This window comes from Lampetra planeri, unplaced genomic scaffold (genome assembly GCF_965212315.1).
Source record: "Lampetra planeri unplaced genomic scaffold, kcLamPlan1.2.h2 scaffold_162, whole genome shotgun sequence".
Lineage (NCBI taxonomy): Eukaryota > Metazoa > Chordata > Hyperoartia > Petromyzontiformes > Petromyzontidae > Lampetra > Lampetra planeri.
Window position 1 is genome coordinate 15,907 of NW_027614351.1, and position 18,418 is coordinate 34,324.

Consider the following 18,418-nt stretch of genomic DNA (forward strand, 5'->3'; position numbering starts at 1 on the left):
CCGAAACGTGGTGAGAAATATTTTATTATGTTTTATTTTTATTATTTCCATTCTACGTGACTTTACCGAAAGAACCAAGAAGATGAATCCCTGCAGTCACGAAAGCTTCAAATCAAAATTTAAGCTCAAAGTTACGACAATAACAATGGGTTCACAAGCAACAACAATAGCACTCGCGCACCAAATCAACCCTGTTGGTCCTGCATACAGACAAAAGCTTTTTTATTTCAAGTTAGTGTAAAGCGCTTTTACACAGGAAAACCGACTGGTCGAAAAATTATTTAGCGAACGCGATTCTTCCGACTGCACCTCCGTTTAGCACGGTTGTGGCTACGTACGGTGAGAAAGAAGTCCAACATACATACAAAAGCTGCAGGACATATGATAATTTGTTTAAAATACGGCATGCGGTTTAACGCCGACGAACATGTGTGGGCATTTATACAAGGTCGCGCTTGAAATTAGCAAGATCACTAAAGGTTGCCATTATAAAGCATTTACGAAATGGCTATAATGGTAAAAAAAAACTTACAACAAAGATTCCAACCATTTTCATTAACCATCCAAAAATGTACAGCTCTTATGGAACAGGGTAGAATATTTACAGCAACAAAAATTTATTTGAAAAAAAACATGGTCCTGTAAAAATACATGCGGCGGTCGTGTGGCCAAGAGGTCAGAGGTGCTGAGCTGTCACCAATGAGATCCTGGGTTCGACATTTTCAGCAGCACGGTCACCACAGACTGCACAAAAAAAAATATTTGAAATACAAAAAGTTTGCGGGACACTACAACATGTGCCACTGGTGTGGATGAAGAGGCCGATTGACGCGACTTCAGAAGTAGTTCCGTGAAGTTATCTTACAGGGTCCGCTCTTATACATGATGGTTGCACTGCCAGCTGAAAGATTTCTTCATCTCACAACACGATTCCGACAGCAGTTGCGGGAATTACAAAGAAACTGAAGAATAACCGTGTCCGGCCAGAGACCAGGGGAAATCATCTCGGCATCTGCCGCGGTTCCGCGTTCCTCCGAATATCCACTGCTGGATGAAAGCCTCTCCATGCATTCAGTCATCGGGATCACTTCATCATACTTTACCACGCTGATCAGTTCGGGTGGGTTTCAACGGCTGGTTCACAGCTATCACTTGCAACCAATGCTAGCCATGTTCAAAATTCTAACTCCCAAGCTATTAATGGGGTTTGGGATGGTCAAGTTGCGAAGTCGGGATGACTGCCGGTCAGTGGTCGATCATTACAGTGCCAACCACAGCAGGGAACGACGTGTCTGAGAGGACGTACATCTCAGAGACGGAGTGATCAACTTGGCTCTTGCGCAGGAGATGGATCATTCCGTCGCAAGACCCATGACAGGTGGCGACGGTTGTGTAGAATCCTTCATCCAGCAGCAGACGGATCATGGCCGATAGAACCAATAATATAGTACGTTAGACTGAGCCCAGAGCCCAAATATCGTAAGCACCGACAAACAAAACCCTACATTCTGTAGACTCTATTCAGCATGTGATTATGGCCCATATAGACAAATAGTTGCAATTCGACACCCACGAGATAGCGGTGGTTTGCAGAGGCCTTCATCGAGCAGTGGATAGATGGCTAACGATGATGGCACAGACTGCAAATTTATCTCGCTCAAAGTGGAGACCGAGCTACTGAAACTCCCGTGGTACCAGTCACATATTGGTTCGCCAATTTTAATCAAATTCAATGGCAGACAGCATCGAGCAAACGCCTGGCTGAGTGTACTCGGTGCTGCCAACTCAACCATTTTGTCGCTAGATTTGAGCGACGTTGTATTTTGGTATATCGAAGAGGGTCCTTGCTTCAAGCAAACCCGTCTCTGCTGATGAGACAATGAATTTCAAAAATGGTCCCGAGTTCGCTTGTGTTTAAATCAATGTTGCCGAAATTTGCACATCCAAAAAGGGTGTGTGGCCGATGGGATGTGTAAAAAAATATTTTATTTTACGTCGAGGGAGAGTTGAGGGGTCGTTACCCCAAAGGTGCCAGGCTGGTGTGAACCTTCGTAAAATCATAAGATTCTGTTCCTGGAACGTCCCAACTCTGGTAGAATATGATACCTTACCTCTCCTATCAAGGGAATTGGGCAGACTAAAGGTGAAAGTGGCCTGAGGTTCATTGTTGTCTTTTCCCCGCACCTCCGATTAGCAAGGTTGGCTACGGACGGTGCAAAAGAAGTTCAACATTCGGATTAGAAGTGTGTATTGGTCCACATGGCTTACGAAGTTTCGCAACGAATCCTCGCTCTTTAACTTTGCAACGTCCGAGTGGCTGAGAATTGCTGGTTCACGATTTCCGACGGCTTCCTGGCCTGCATCGCTGGACTTGGACCTCCGACGCCAGCCAATGCGGAGGATGGAGAGCGATCATGTTTTCGTGGGCTGGAAGCTCCTGCATTGACTGCATGGTCTCCAGGGACGTGGTTTTCCTCAACACTGATCGCTGCCTCCTGAGCGTGGAGACCCTCAGGATCAGCTTAGAGTCCCTCTCCGGCGGGGAGTCGGGTTTCCTCGTGGCTGCAGCGGGTTGAACCGTCACCTCCAGGGTGGGGGACCTTGCGTGAGCTGAGCAGAGGATGAACGCGACCGTGGGCTGCGCAGGACAATGCCCCCCATATCTGATCTGAGATATGTGGGAAAGGAGCGCATGGTGTACTTGTTGATTTTGCTGCTTATATTATCTCCACAACGACAATGCTTATTTGTGTTATGCCGATTTCAGGCACGTATTCAGGCTTCTCTACGAGTTTATTTTGTGATGCAGCCAGGTGGCTCAGCGGCTGAGCAAGCAGTCCACGATTGCAAAGTTGTGAGTTCAGATCTTGATCACTGGTGTCGACTCAGACCAGGTTGATGAAACAAGTACCACCTTCTGAGGAAGTCAACATTGGCTGTCCTTTAGATTGATTCGCCACCCACCATGGGATGTGGAATTTCCATCATTGGTTCTGCGAGGCGATAAACAGAAGAGCACTGCCTCAATTGTTCATTTGAGCAGGAAATAATGTTTAACTTCTGCGCAATACATGGCCACATGCCTAGTAACATATTTTGCTAAAGTGACTGGCAAACAATCTGGTCACATTCCAGATGAGAACATAATTCAAATGTATATGCAATTTATGGATGTGGGTGCATTCAGGGGACCCCGTATCAGCTCGCTACATTCAATGCTCGCTAAATCAACGCGATAGTTTCGGCGAATTTAAACATCGCATCGATCAACATCCGGTATACAGGTACTCCTCTACTTACGATGGAGATGCGTTACGACGACCCCATCGTAAGTCGAAAATATCTTAAGTCGAAGATGGCCTAGCCTACCCAGGAGTCTTAAAGAATGGTGATAATTTAGCAAAACAGAGCAATTTACAGTACCGTACTGGATAAACGATATACTGTATGTATTTATTAATTACAATACTGTATTGCACAGTACAATTTAAAATAATAAACAAGGTAAATTCTTAGCCTACCTATATGAACTGCAATTTAATAGAAAGTTTTTTCAGGAAACAATCCTATCTGCTATAAAAACGTTTAACATGCATTGAACGTATGTATCGTATCGTGGTAACCTTAAAATGAAATCGCTAAAGCTACGTATCATACATGCATTGAACGTATCGTAACGTATCATATTGTACTGTACTCACCAATATTGTCCGTCGTCTGCACACTTGAAAGATGTTAGGTTGTTGATGGCTACATTAACTTAGTTGTCGGAAGAGGATGGCAATGATAAAGTTTCAGTATCGTACCTCGTACGCTGCTGCGTTTGCCTGCCGCGCGAAATGTAAAATATGACAATTTTATTATATTGCTATCGCCAGATCGAAATATCGTTAGTCGGACCATCGTAACTCGGGGACTACCTGTATTCCTGTGGTTTGAGTTGGCAACACTGGCATCCGGGATGACAGGCGGTAGCAAGGGGCAATATAAGAATAGGTTTTACCCTGTCTGGCAATAAAACAGCTGTGTTAAGATGTTAAAACACCAAACTGAAACATCTTGCAAAGAATCATGTCAGCATTGACCACATATACTTGTGGTGAACATGCAAACTGCTGACCCCGAGCTCTCAATGTCCTGATAGTGGCATTGTCGTTGTGCTGTTCGCCTTTTGGCGTCATCCTCTGATCTAACACTGCTTGAGACGAGGTTCTGAAGAAAGCTGTCTCTGGTGTGGACCAATCAGTTTGAAAGACAATGCAGATACTGTCAGAGCATGTTGTTTTTTTGTTTGCATGTTCACCGCAAGTATACGTGGTCAAATGCCGACATGATTCCTTGCGAAAGGTTTCAGTTTGGGGTAAAAGCTATTCTTATATTTTGATACTGGCAAGGGAGGTCCCAGGGAGCAAGAGGAAAGTGGCAGGGTTCCGCAGGTGGCACGGCTCAGGAGACATCGGCCGCTCGGGGCAGGGAGAGAGGGCGGCGCGGGTCGTGCGGCGGCGGCGGCGGCGGAGGCAGCGGAGGCAGGGGCCGTGCGGTGTGGAGGCGACGCAAGTGCCGCGTCAGGCTGTAGGACTGCGTGAAGCGAACGCCGCACGCCTCGCACGCGTAAGGTTTCTCGCCCGTGTGCGTGCGCATGTGACGCGTCACGTCGCGGCCCTTCAGGAAGCGCTTCCCGCACACGTGGCAGCGGTACCGCCTCTCCCTCCCGCCGCCGCCGCCGACACCGCCCCACTCGCCGCCGCCGCCGCCTTCGCCGGGCACGGCCAATTCGGCGCAAGCGAACTGCCCCGCCGCCAATCCCCCACCCATCGCCTCGTCGTCCTCGTCCTCCCCGTAGTCGTCGGCAAAGCCCTGCTCGTCGTCCAGGTTTTCGTTGTGGTTGTTGTCGTCGTTGTCGTCGTCGTTGTCGTCATCGTCGTTGGTGGTGGTGGCGGCGGCGGCGCCGCTATTGCCGCAGCCAGTTGCACGGTAGGAAATTGGCGGTGCCGCCACCGCGACGCGACGGTAACGCGCCGCATCCGTTGCCGGTGCCCAGTTCCGGTCGCGCTGCTTGGCCGAGTTCCGCGGAGGCGGTTTTGCCACGTGCTTTTGCTCAGCGTCGACTGTCAAATCTGGTGCCAGGGAAGCGGAAAGACGGACAAACGGATCAAGGCGTCGCCCGTGGCCAAAGCTGATGATGCCACCACCAGTCATCGCTACAAACGCTTTCTCCCAGATCTGCCCTCACGGTCTCCCACCATCTGCTCTTAAGACTCGCACAAAGATGCACAGAGACCGCAGCATCATACAGGAAGCTGTAGGCTCACAGAAACCCATAGATCTTCCTTGATAGTCTCCCACCATCTGCTCGCTCTTAGGCCATTTCCTTTGTGGAGACCGTGTCAGTGCCTGTCTCGGCCATTGACCCTCCTCCCCCAACGTGCACGTCCCACCCAGCGCAGCAGAGGTCGCAAACGGGTTTTGATTCCTTACCCGTACCCGGTCGCACCAGGGTTGCAAACAGGTACCCGTACCCGATACCCGGCTACCCGTACCCGGCCGGGTATCGGGTAGGGTACGGGTACCCGATTGCGACCTCTGGGATGAAGCCATGTTGCAGGCGCGGGTGGGTTGATTCTAGGAACTTGAATTGTGAGAAGAGACAAGACGTTGGGAAATGAGTGACAAACGTTGACTCACCAGTGACTCACGGCCTACCCGGACCCGTACCCGGCCGCGCCAGGGTCGCAAACGGTTACCCGTACCCGGCCGGGTACGGGTAGCCGGGTATCGGGTAGGGTACGGGTATCGGGTACCCGGTTGCGACCTCTGCAGCGCAGCCAATTCTACCCAATCACGTCTAGAAGTGGAGACAGGCGTGTCGTAACATTGTGCGCACCGTGTGTGACCGTTCAGATGGTAACAAGAGATGACGAGAGACGTATAACTGCGTGGTGTTGTTTACCGTCCCACATGCCCTCGCCGCTCCGCTCGCCGTGCTCCCACGCGCCCTCCTCCTTCTCCTGCACCACCAGCGTGTCTGCGGCACAAGCGAGAAATGCATGGGCGCCCGAAACCCGTGACCTGTGGACGTGGCTCAGCGATGGCGCGTTTGCCACTTGTTGCAGAAACCCCCAGTTTGTAAACCGGTGGGACGCCCCCTGGTTGCTGTTATTCTTGTGGGGCGCTTTACTGTCGTGAAAAACGCTTCGCTTAGTGGACGCAAAGATTCCGCGAGATGTCATTCTAAACGAGTAGAGGCCATTGCGCGACGGCCTCATGGTCGTAGTTTGCCAAATTCAAAAGATTACCGAATATTTCAAAGAGGGTCCTGCGCCAAGCTCTCGCGAGATCGGGGACATTGTTGCTGCTGCTTCAAACGATCCCAACTGAGAAATTTGCTGGGCAATTCTTCAGCATTTGGATGTTTAGGACAATACCAGTTACATCGTACAGATGTTTTGCTTGAGCTATGGGAGGGAAACAGGAGGACCAGGAGGAAAACTCAGAAAGTATCCCAAACCCTTGCGGCGCGCGGTGCTGGGGAATCTGAAATGGTCACGATCGCCGTCGACATCACGACGACGGAATGAAACGCGCGCCGGGTCTGTCTCGCCACCCGCTGAAAACAACGCATGGTAACGTCTCGGTTAATCAACAGCATCATCGTTTATTACGCTCGTTTCAAAATTATAAAACACTTTACAAGAGAAGCAGTTATAAAACCAACGGGGAGAAAAACCACCTACAAACAAGCGAGAAGGCGTTACAAAAGCGAGCTTACATACAGAAAGGGGGGGCACAGCGGACTGGCTTCACAAAATAACTTGCAGCATGCAAGGCCTGGACTCGTTTTGACTTCCCTGAGTCTCATCAGCACGGTGTGACCAATGGGAAATGGCGTTTAGCTGTTGGTGAATTCTTAAAATACAATGGAAGTTGTTCACGTTTCTGTTTTTCGTTCACCAACATGCAATTAACAACCTCAAACTAACATTAGTAAAAAAACATTGAAATACAATTTTTAAAAAGTCAACGAGATTGATTTCCCCGCGCAAATGCGCATCAAGTCCTGAGCCAGGTGAAGAATTCCACATTTTTACAGGAGGGGAAAATCCACCCATTGGGCAACCACCGTCGAAAAAAGTGGTACTCATTTTAACAGCCTGTGTAGGGATGATGGGGTCGCGACACCCCGACCCTAAAACCAACCAACATTCGAGTCTCCCACAAGGTTTTGATAGCGAAGCCGCTCGTTCCGATTGCCGAGCCACCTGGCCTCAACATAAGTATAAATTGATACAGGGGTCTATAATAACAAAGTTAATGTATGCTGATTAATGTGTTAGTTCTCCGAAGTTAATTAATCTACGTCAATTAATTAATGTAAATATTACATACTTTGTGTTAACATAAAAAACATAGAAATGGATTATACTTGTAAACAGTACATGTGCTATTTAAATATCTACTGTACAGTAATGCATCTAAAAAAAAACAAAATATTTCACCTGCAACATCCCTCGGGATGGATTAACATCTCAAATTGCAAATGTGTCCAGTGTCGATAGGCACACAGATAGCAAACGAGTAATAATTGACAATTTAGTTTATCGAAATTGGCTACGTATGGAGCGAAATAAGTTCATATCCTCAGGTTTTTTCGGTAAAGTCACGTAGGTAAAAAATTAAAATTAATAAAAGTAAAATACAATAAAAATCACGACGTTTCGGAGACAACACAAGCTTCCGTCTTCAGGTGGAACCGTCACATCACGATAGCTGTTTTAAGTGATATCAAGTAAGATACAGCTATCGTGCTGTGACGGTTCCACCTGAAGACGGAAGCTTGTGTTGCCTCCGAAACGTCGTGATTTTTTATTTTATTTTTATTAATTTACATTTTTTACCTACGTGACTTTACCGAAAAAACCTAAGAATATGAATCCTTGCAGTCACGAAAGCTTCAAATTTAGAACGAAATAAGTTCAACATACAAAAATCTGGTATTTGCGCCATTCTCATCGCGCAGTGTTCTTCATTGCAAGGTCAACGGGCCACTGATGCGGTCTCCCAACAAGACACAAAAGTGAAAACACAACTTGCAGGCGGTGGCAACCCTCACACTGATGATGTATTACACTGGTCAACACACTTTTTCTGGCATAAGGTATTCCAACGGTTTTAAGGTAATTTTGGGGAGCTGATTCCAAATCCTATCACATCAGGTTTTTGAGATATTAAATATTGCATTTTCAATAAAAACTGCAGAAGAAAAATATTAAATAAATGTGGATATCTACATAAAATGATATTATCAACACACTATCCTAAAAATACAGCACCATATTTTAACACTAAAGCAGTCACTGACTCGTAACAACTTGCAATCATAAGTGACAGAGTTCATTTCGGGTAAAAATCAATGAAAATGGGGTATGCCGATAGCATAAAATGAGATGTGATAGAGCAAATCTGAGATCAGATTTGGAATCAGCACCCTGAAATTAGTCTAAAACAGCTGCAAAAGTCCAGGCCAGATTTTTTTTTGTTGACCAGTGTAATTATCGGCGAAATTGTCCCCCCCCGCCTTTGAAAGCGAGTGAAGAACACTGGTATAGCACGACGCTTTCACGGTCTGCAGTAGTTTCACAGTGGAGGGTGATGTGGCTCTGCAAACCCACCGATGACTGACTAATCTTTCTAAATGACGCCACGAGATCTCCGAAGCCCACCATTTACTTTTTAGTCTCACGTTTAACGACCTGTTAGCGTTGCTTTACAATTGTGTTTCCTCGCTGGCTCCAGGCGGTGTACACCGCTCGATGACTCGTGCAATTTTTATTTGACAGGGTGCGCACGTCTATAAATTAATACGATGGAAGTTATAGATTTCAAATGTGTGTGTGTGCGCGCATAAGCGGCACCATCACGCGTTCGCTACGCAAGTGTCAATTGATAACCTGGACTCCCCTGCGAATGGGATGGTAATCCGTCCCAAGCGATTTTCCAGGTGAAATATTTGAACAAAATTTTCTAACAGGCGTCCCTCGCATAACGCACCCCCCCCAACCCTCCCCCCACTGCCGAAGCACAAATTCGGGGTCAAGAGGTTCATCTTTAAGGGGCATACGTCACACTTAGACTATGCGTTTCACAGTTGCGTGCTCAGAAAGCAGAAAACAAACCTAAGAGTATAAAACATTTTCCAAGTAAAAAATAATCTTTAACGATAACAATTCCGATAATAAAAAAACCCGAATATTTCTGATGGCGTCACCGAGGCTGGGCGTAGCCGTTGTAGATTTGCCGTCTTTGTTTGCATCGTGCACGGAAAGGGTTCAAGAAGCCCTCAAAGTTACCCTTATCAAATATAAATTTTTGCAAGGAGCAATTATTTTATGTTAATAAGTGGTTATTAAAGTAATTTTTGCAATGTTAATATCATAATTAGGTACGATCATTTGGATGTATTTTACAAATCCAGGGCTAAAATAATGAAATGATAATTGTTTATTCGGTAACCCCCCTCAGGAATGCATGTCGCACGCTATGCGAGGGACGCTTATATTTGGTTGAGAGATTTTCTGAACCCACGTGGCGAGTGAGCCGAAACAAAAATAGTTGGTACGTTAAATGTGTTACCCTAAGTTTGGTCTGGGAGTGTTGTTGTTGTTTTTGCTACCTTGTCCAAGCCTTGAAATAGTTGAATTATATGTTTTCTTGGTTCTTTCGGTAAAGTCACGTAGAAGAGAAATAATAAAAATATAAAAAGAATAAAAATTATCACGTTTCGACTGCAACACAAGCAATCATCATCAGGTGTAAAATCCACAGCTTGTGTTGCAGTCGAAACGTCGTGAAAATTGTTTTTATATTTTTATTATTTTATTATTTCCCTTCTACGTGACTTTACCGAAAGAACCAAGAATATGAATCCCTGCAGTCACAAAAGCTTTAAATCAAAACATAATTGTTGTTTATATCGCCTGACTTTCTTACCTATTGTGCACTCCTATAGTTGTTTTGAAATTATTTGCCATTGTGACTTGCTGAGCCCGCCCTTAATGATCCCGAAATGCCTTGTGACAATCTGAATTGGTGTGACCGTGTTTGACAGTGGTGGATCTTAGGGAAAAAAAAGATTTTGGCCAGATCATTGCAGCTTAACCCAAAAATCAATGACTCGCAAAAAAAACATGCGTAAACTGTACGGCAAGTCTTTGCTTAACGCAATTTCACTATAACACGGTTCTTCTATTAGGGAATACTTTTTTTGCACATCATAACACGATTTCTGAGCATCCGACGACGAACTACTCTTCTCCTTGAGCTGCACGGCTGAGCGGTACGGGAATGCTTACGCGCAGAATGACAGTGCGTAACGTACCCGAATTTCAATTCTCTGCCCCGCCACCTTATGGTGTGTGCGTACATCGTAGCTGGCCAAACTTTTTCCTAACCTCATCTCGTGGGGAATTTTTTTTTTGCTTCATGACTTTCATGTTAACGTGCCACTTCTTGGGAACGAGGAATTACTGTGCGACGCTCAAGTAGCCTAATGTACCAAACGAGAAGGACAACACAAAGAGTGACAGAAAACACAAGCGAGACGGAAAACACCACAGAAACGGGCAGAGCACACGAGAGCACCCAAACGAGATGCACGATGCACGCAACAGATTCATGAATCAGGTTGCAACCCTGACAACTTCACGATGCATCGACTCTCCTGGGAGAGACGGCGAGGGCGGTGGAAACTTAAGAAATTACATTGTGTGTGAGGGGTGGCGGTCACTGTCCGCAGCTTTGATGAATCATTCTGGTGTCGATCTGCCAGCATTGTGGTGCCGGTTGGAACCTCGTCTTATTGCTGTCTCCATGTAGGGGACTCCATGGTTGGTGTGCTGTGGTCATTCTCTAGACGTTCTGCAATGAGAGGGGCTCAAGTGTTTACCGTCACCCCACCTGGTTTGCGTTTGGTTACCACACACCCTTGACCGTATTTGTGTTGTCTTGATAGCATTCCTCATCCCTTTCTGGACGTTATTCGTGGTTCACAATCTTCAGTGTTTTGAGATAGAATGTGCATGGATGACGCTAAAGAAAGTTAAAATAATTATTTGGTATTTTCCCCACCCTCAAAGCACACCTTTGGGGTGGGGGGTTAGCAGTGAATCGTTACACGGCAACTTATCAATCAACGACTGCTCGGCCTACTAACCAGCTACTGCTCACCTACTAATAAGTATGGATCACATTCGGCTGTACTTGCGCACAGCAGCAGGCGGTGGCCACCGCGATGGCACGAAACATCGACGGGGCGGAGACGGCGAGGGGGACGAGCTCGTTGTTCGGCAGACCGATCGTCACAAGCACTATCTGGCACACCCCCCACCCTTCTCCTCCTTCACTGCTGCCGGTGGCGGTGACGGCGATTGGCACTTGTGCTTCTGCAGCTCGCTCTGCTGAATGAAGGCCTGCCCGCAGTTCTGGCACTCGTACGGCTTTTGCCCCGCGTGAATCCGTCGGTGCCGCACCAGGTTCCATGCCTGCGCGAACGTCTTGCCACAGCAGGAGCAGCGGTAGGGCCGCTCGCCCGTGTGTCGCCGCACGTGCACCAGAAGCTTGCTGCGGCACGAGAAGTAGCGTCCGCACTGCTCGCAGCAGCGGCTCTTCTCCCCGCTGGTGGAGCCGCTCCGCGCGACGCCGGCCCGGCACAACGCCCCGAGCCCCGGCCCTTCCAGGCCGCCGTCTACCAGTGCCAGCGCGGTGCCGTCGAGGTAGCCCAGGAATTCTGGCCGGCACGGTCCCTCGTCTGCCGATGCAGAGCGACCGCACGGGTCGTCCTCCTCCTCCTTGTCCTCATCGTAGTCGCAGTCGAGAGGCGAGCTGCCGCTTTTGTCTCTCTCCGGCAAAAGTGTGACGCGGAAGTTTGAGTCGGAACTGCTGTGCTGCGAGCTACTGGCGTCAGCGGCCTGCGGCTCTGCGGCTGGTGGCTTTGAATAGCCGGCGTGCAAACGGCACCCTGCTGCTTCGGCTGCTGTGTCTCCTGCAGGGCGAAGGCAAAGATGTTTTGAGCTCCAGCAACTTGCCAAAACCTTCCTGAAGAAAGACGAAGATGCTAGGAGGCAGCGCTGGTCCCCCGTGCTGGGCCACGGTGTAACGATTCACCTCGTCCCCTCCCAACTGCCACCGCCCCCACCCCCCCTATCTGCCCCGACCCCTCCCACGCGACTGGATGAATTGTCGTCATTTTGATTCATGGACAGATTCTTCACTTTGCTGCGTCTCGTTGTACTGTCTTTTTTTTACACGGTTGCTGGGCACAGGCCCAAAGGTCTAAAATGTCAATCGGCTAGCAAACAAACAGCACTGCCAAAGTTGGAATAGATTAAAAAAAAATTACACAAATATTGAAATGGGAAAAGAATCGACGGGAGGAAATTCCAGAGTGGAGCAGTGCGATGGAAGAGGCAGAGAGAGAAGTGAGGTGATCTGCAGTGTCATCGTTGAACGGAGTGTGAACGAAACAACACACTCGGTCTAGGAGGCCGAGTGTTTTATTTGTATTCGCAACAACACCCGCCGTTCACCTCCCACGATGATGATGCCATCAGTGCTTGTGCCAAGTTAAATGCACTTTCAGGCTATCGCGCAAAGTGTGGAAGGCTCGCCAGCAGGCGGTCACGGTACAGACCCAGGGGCCATGGGGTTGACTGGTAGATACACCACCCGTGCTCGCCAATATGCCAACTTGATGCGTTTTAGCTGCTTGCACTCAGCTCGTTGCGAGCCTCGCTCCTCTGCCCTCCACTGTTGCTGGAGGGCGGGCTGCCCCACAAGCACTCCACACACAGACGCATCTCACCTTCCGTCTCGTCCTCTTGCTCGACCTTGATGCTCAGAAACGGCGTCTCTGTGCTGGTGGTGTGGAGGTCACATTGGGCACGTTGGGGGCGGTCTAAAAACACAAAAACAAGCACGGAACTTTGTCAGCTCGGGTGCTGCTCGTCACACAAGCTGCGGACGGAGAAAAAATATATTGCCGGTGTATCATTTCCAAGCGGTAGGCCTTATCTGACCCACAGGCCTTAAGTTACCGGACCCCTGTCCTACGTAAACCACCAACCTTTGCCTCCAAAGTGTGGCCACCCACCCACCAACCTCCTCTCACCTGCACAGGGTTTTTGACTCGAAATGGCATGTCCGTTCATTCCTATCTCGTCGTGCTGCAAGTCCGCCAGGCTCTCCACGTTATCATCGTCCACCATGTCTAGGGAAAGCCAGAGAGAACACACCACTCAGACAGAGACCTTTACTCAGCAACACAAAGTGAACTCCACGCATCCATCTGAGTTTGTAGAATTCACTTTGTACGAGTCTATGGGTCTCTGCAAGATGCTCTGGGTGTCTGTGCGAGTCTTTGATTATATATGTAACTCTCTTGGTGAACCCATGTGAACTTTGCAACGGGGGTGCGTCACGTAATCCGGTAGGCGTGCGTGCGTGTTGTTTTAGCGCGTGTCTGCGAGACCAGAAACCTATAACGGCAGTGGTGGCGTGACGGCGTCACCTGTGTCGATTAGCTTCTCTCCAGGAGAGTTGGACCCGGCCACACCAATGGAGCCACAGTATCCGGGCTCCAGCGCCGGCTCCAGGCAGCGGAACCGCTGTGCCGACTGCAGCAGCTCGCGGCTCAGCGAGCTCAGCGTGGCCACGATGGCGTCCAGGAGGCTGCCGAGAACGGCGCGGCTCGCCAGTGCCCCCTCGCAGCGGGGACCGCACGCCCCCGCCTCCTCGTCATCTTCGTCCACGGACCCTCGCCGCTCCTCTCCCTCGTCGTCGCTGTCGCCGCCGGCGCCCGGGGTTGTCCCCCGCCGGCGCCGCCCTCGCCGCCGCGTCGGCGCCAGGGCGAGCACGAGTCGGCGCAGCACGGCGTACAAGGCGAAGGGCAGGCGGTCGCGGGCGGTGCCCAGCAGCTCGGCCGTCACCTGCGCGTCCTCGGCGCACGCCAGCAGCTCCTCGTAGTCGCTGATGCCCAGCTCGCGCTGCATGGCGTCGGCGAACGTGGGCTTCATGCCGCGCGCCGCCAGCCACGCCGGGAAGTCCCCGCGCGGGTTAACCTCCACCGCGCACGCCGCCATCGCTCGCTAATCAGCACTGCTGGGGTATGGTAGGATGGGAGGTGGTGACATAAAGATACAATCACTTTCAATACTTTTATATTAGTTTTATAGAATACCTTACGATGTTTCACGCAGTGTCCAGCAATCCATCGTATCCAACTACCAAATTCGGCTGTGACAATTGTTTAACTTATCGGCGAGCCGAAACAATAACTGGCAGATTAAATGCCTTTACACTCACATTTGAGAACCCCATTTCACAGCGGTGATGCTGTCGGGTGGTGGAGGGTTAACACAACAAAAGGTTGAACAGATAATTAAGTGGCCCAACCCAAAAATCAATTGTGACCGAAATGATACTGGAAATCGACCAAAAATGTGATTTATTTTATTTTCTAGTGTTGGTGGAGGTGGTGAGACAGACTAACATTAGCATTTCTAATTCACCAGCACCACGTGCTGCAGGGGTCGAGGTTACATCCTGCCCTGAGATAATGTATTCAGGCAGAATTTTCTGGATCTGATACAGAAATGTTGAGATGTCTGCTTGGCTCAGGGGTATATAATCAGAGAGACAGCACCGCCGAGAACCTGGAATTAAATCCATGTTTAAGCCACCTCTAACAAAACCAGGTGATGCTCTGAGCCCAGTGACAATTAACTCACGTGACATTTAAGACTTATATGGAGACCAACAAACTGACTGAACGAGTTGTTCTGAGGTGTGGTTAGTTTTGACGAGTCTCAGATTTGTCACCAGACACTGCACAGACAAACCCATCAACTTAAATGTGGTCTTATAATTGGTCTGAAACCCAAGTTCTAAAAATATCGACGATATGGCAGATGTAAATGAGATCTGCCCAACTTGCTAGGAGACGACAGTTCCAAGAGAAACCCCACCGTCGTGTGCGATGGTTGCATTGTATCGTTCCGAGCTGTGTAATGTGGGCGAATATCGACTTTGCCAAATTGAGAACCAGGAGCAAGGGGACCAGGACAGAACCAGTGGAGCAAGAGCACCAGGACAGAACCAGTGGAGCAAGGGAACCAGCGCAGAACCAGCGGAGCAAGGGAACCAGGGCAGAACCAGTGGAGCAAGGGGACCAGGGCAGAACCAGTGGAGGAAGGGGACCAGACAGAACCAGTGGAGCAAGAGGACCAGGACAGAACCAGTGGAGCAAGGGGACCAGGAGAGAACCAGTGGAGGAAGAGGACCAGGACAGAACCAGTGGAGGAAGAGTACCAGGAGAGAACCAGTGGAGCAAGAGGACCAGGACAGAACCAGTGGAGCAAGAGGACCAGGACAGAACCAGTGGAGGAAGGGAACCAGGAGAGAACCAGTGGAGCAAGAGGACCAGGACAGAACCAGTGGAGCAAGAGGACCAGGACAGAACCAGTGGAGGAAGGGAACCAGGAGAGAACCAGTGGAGCAAGAGGACCAGGACAGAACCAGTGGAGGAAGAGGACCAGGACAGAACCAGTGGAGCAAGAGGACCAGGACAGAACCAGTGGAGGAAGGGAACCAGGAGAGAACCAGTGGAGCAAGAGGACCAGGACAGAACCAGTGGAGCAAGAGGACCAGGACAGAACCAGTGGAGGAAGGGAACCAGGAGAGAACCAGTGGAGCAAGAGGACCAGGACAGAACCAGTGGAGGAAGGGAACCAGGGCAGAACCAGTGGAGCAAAGGAACCAGGAGAGAACCAGTGGAGGAAGAGGATCAGGAGGACAGAACCAGTGGAGGAAGAGAACCAGAAGAGAACCAGTGGAGCAAGAGGACCAGACAGAACCAGTGGAGGAAGGGAACCAGGGCAGAACCAGTGGAGCAAAGGGACCAGGACAGAACCAGTGGAGGAAGAGAACCAGGAGAGAACCAGTGGAGCAAGAGGACCAGACAGAACCAGTGGAGGAAGATAACCAGGAGAGAACCAGTGGAGCAAGGGGACCAGGACAGAACCAGTGGAGCAAGAGGACCAGACAGAACCAGTGGAGGAAGAGAACCAGGAGAGAACCAGTGGAGCAAGAGGACCAGACAGAACCAGTGGAGCAAGAGGACCAGACAGAACCAGTGGAGGAAGATAAGCAGGAGAGAACCAGTGGAGCAAGAGGACCAGACAGAACCAGTGGAGCAAGAGGACCAGACAGAACCAGTGGAGGAAGAGGACCAGGAGAGAACCAGTGGAGCAAGGGGACCAGGACAGAACCAGTGGAGCAAGGGGACCAGGAAAGAACCAGTGGAGCAAGAGGACCAGACAGAACCAGTGGAGGAAGAGTACCAGGAGAGAACCAGTGGAGGAAGAGTACCAGGAGAGAACCAGTGGAGGAAGAGTACCAGGAGAGAACCAGTGGAGCAAGGGGACCAGGAAAGAACCAGTGGAGCAAGAGGACCAGACAGAACCAGTGGAGGAAGAGTACCAGGAGAGAACCAGTGGAGCAAGGGGACCAGGACAGAACCAGTGGAGGAAGGGAACCAGGAGAGAACCAGTGGAGGAAGGGAACCAGGAGAGAACCAGTGGAGGAAGGGAACCAGGACAGAACCAGTGAAGGGAACCAGGGCAGAACCAGTGGAGCGAACCAGGGCAGAACCAGTGGAGCAAAGGGACCAGGACAGAACCAGTGGAGCAAGAGGATCAGGAGGACAGAACCAGTGGAGAAAGGATCAAAAATCGGACATATTTCCGAGTCGGCCCAGGTCTATTATTTAACCAAGAAAACTGTGCAGTAAAGGGCGATAGCTCAACACAAAAGCGGCACAAAAATCTCGGCCAAAAAATAAAATATAAATTCCTGCTACTAACCGAACACCACGGACGCCAATTGGCAGGCAAACACGGGGGAGGGGGGAGCCACGCGCCCAGCCACCCGGTGGTGGACGGCTCCTATCGGGTGAGGAGGAGGAGGCGGTGGCGGTGGGGGTCACGGCGAACAGAGAACCCGCTGAGGAGCACAGCAGCAAAGCTCCAAATGATGGCGGAACGACGACGAACTGCGCGAGCCACGGCGCCAACTCCCGAGTGGGTGGGGAGGAGGATGAGGAGGGGGGTGGAGAGAGGCGGCCCCGGGGCACGGGTCGAGAGGGGAGTCCCAGGCTCGGCCTGGGCCGCTGAAGCCTGGACTAGGCCTCACAAGAGCGGCGTACGCCAATCGACGCCACGTGTTTCCCCGGTTGGTGCGAGGGTGGCCGTCTCCCCCCGCGTGCGAGAGAGTTTCTCTCCCTCGACGACGTCGCCGCCACTCGCCGCCAGACGCCGGTCCCGAGTGTCGGAGTTGTATGGTGGACGAAGGGGGAAGGGGGTTGAGGGGGCCGAGGGTTGGTGAGGAAGAATCCGGCGGGTAACCTCCGCGCTCACCCGCTCACGTGACACGCGTCTTCGCGTCATCAGGGTAGCCCCGCCCCCCACTCCCGCCAAACCCCTCCCCCCACCCCGCCAAACCCCTCCCCCCACCCCGCCAAACCCCTCCCCCCACCCCGCCAAACCCCTCCCCCCACTCCCGCCAAACCCCTCCCCCCACTCCCGCCAAACCCCTCCCCCCACCCCGCCAAACCCCTCCCCCCACTCCCGCCAAACCCCTCCCCCCACCCCGCCAAACCTCTCCCCCTACCCCGCCAAACCCTTCCCCCCACCCCGCCAAACCCCTCCCCCCATCCCCGCCAAACCCCTCCCCCCATCCCTGCCAAACCCCCCCACCCCGCCAAACCCCTCCCCCCATCCCTGCCAAACCCCTCCCCCCACCCCGCCAAACCCCTCCCCCCATCCCCGCCAAACCCCTCCCCCCACCCCGCCAAACCCCTCCCCCCACCCCGCCAAACCCCTCCCCCCATCCCCGCCAAACCCCTCCCCCCACCCCGCCAAACCCCTCCCCCCACCCCGCCAAACCCCTCCCCCCATCCCCGCCAAACCCCACCCCGCCAAACCCCTCCCCCCATCCCTGCCAAACCCCTCCCCCCACCCCGCCAAACCCCTCCCCCCATCCCTGCCAAACCCCTCCCCCCACCCTGCCAAACCCCTCCCCCCATCCCTGCCAAACCCCTCCCCCCACCCCGCCAAACCCCTCCCCCATCCCCGCCAAACCCCCTCCCCCCATCCCTGCCAAACCCCTCCCCCCACCCCGCCAAACCCCTCCCCCCACTCCGCCAAACCCCTCCCCCCACCCCGCCAAACCCCTCCCCCATCCCCGCCAAACCCCTCCCCCCATCCCTGCCAAACCCCTCCCCCCACCCCGCCAAACCCCTCCCCCCACCCTGCCAAACCCCTCCCCCCATCCCTGCCAAACCCCTCCCCCCACCCCGCCAAACCCCTCC

At 51.4% G+C, this 18,418-nt stretch overlaps 1 protein-coding gene across 3 annotated transcripts; it reads right to left on the reverse strand.

Annotated features, from left to right (window-relative positions):
* Positions 1–205: 205 nt before the first annotated feature.
* On the reverse strand, positions 206–17,485 carry LOC144739637 (uncharacterized). Of its 3 annotated transcripts, none has more exons than XR_013589482.1 (7): positions 17,242–17,485; positions 13,562–14,151; positions 13,163–13,261; positions 12,857–12,949; positions 5,951–6,025; positions 3,702–5,117; positions 206–2,993 (listed from the first exon to the last, which is right to left on the reverse strand). XR_013589482.1 is itself a non-coding variant. In XM_078622564.1 (6 exons), the coding sequence occupies exons 2-6, from the start codon at positions 14,130–14,132 to the stop codon at positions 4,447–4,449; spliced, it is 1,509 nt and encodes a 502-aa protein (XP_078478690.1). In that variant the 5' UTR covers positions 14,133–14,151; positions 16,914–17,485; the 3' UTR covers positions 206–4,446. The 3 variants fall into 3 exon arrangements, 1 of the variants encoding a protein (XP_078478690.1); XR_013589481.1 differs by having other exon boundaries at positions 16,914–17,485; XM_078622564.1 differs by having other exon boundaries at positions 206–5,117; positions 16,914–17,485.
* Between the last annotated feature and the right edge of the window lie 933 nt (positions 17,486–18,418).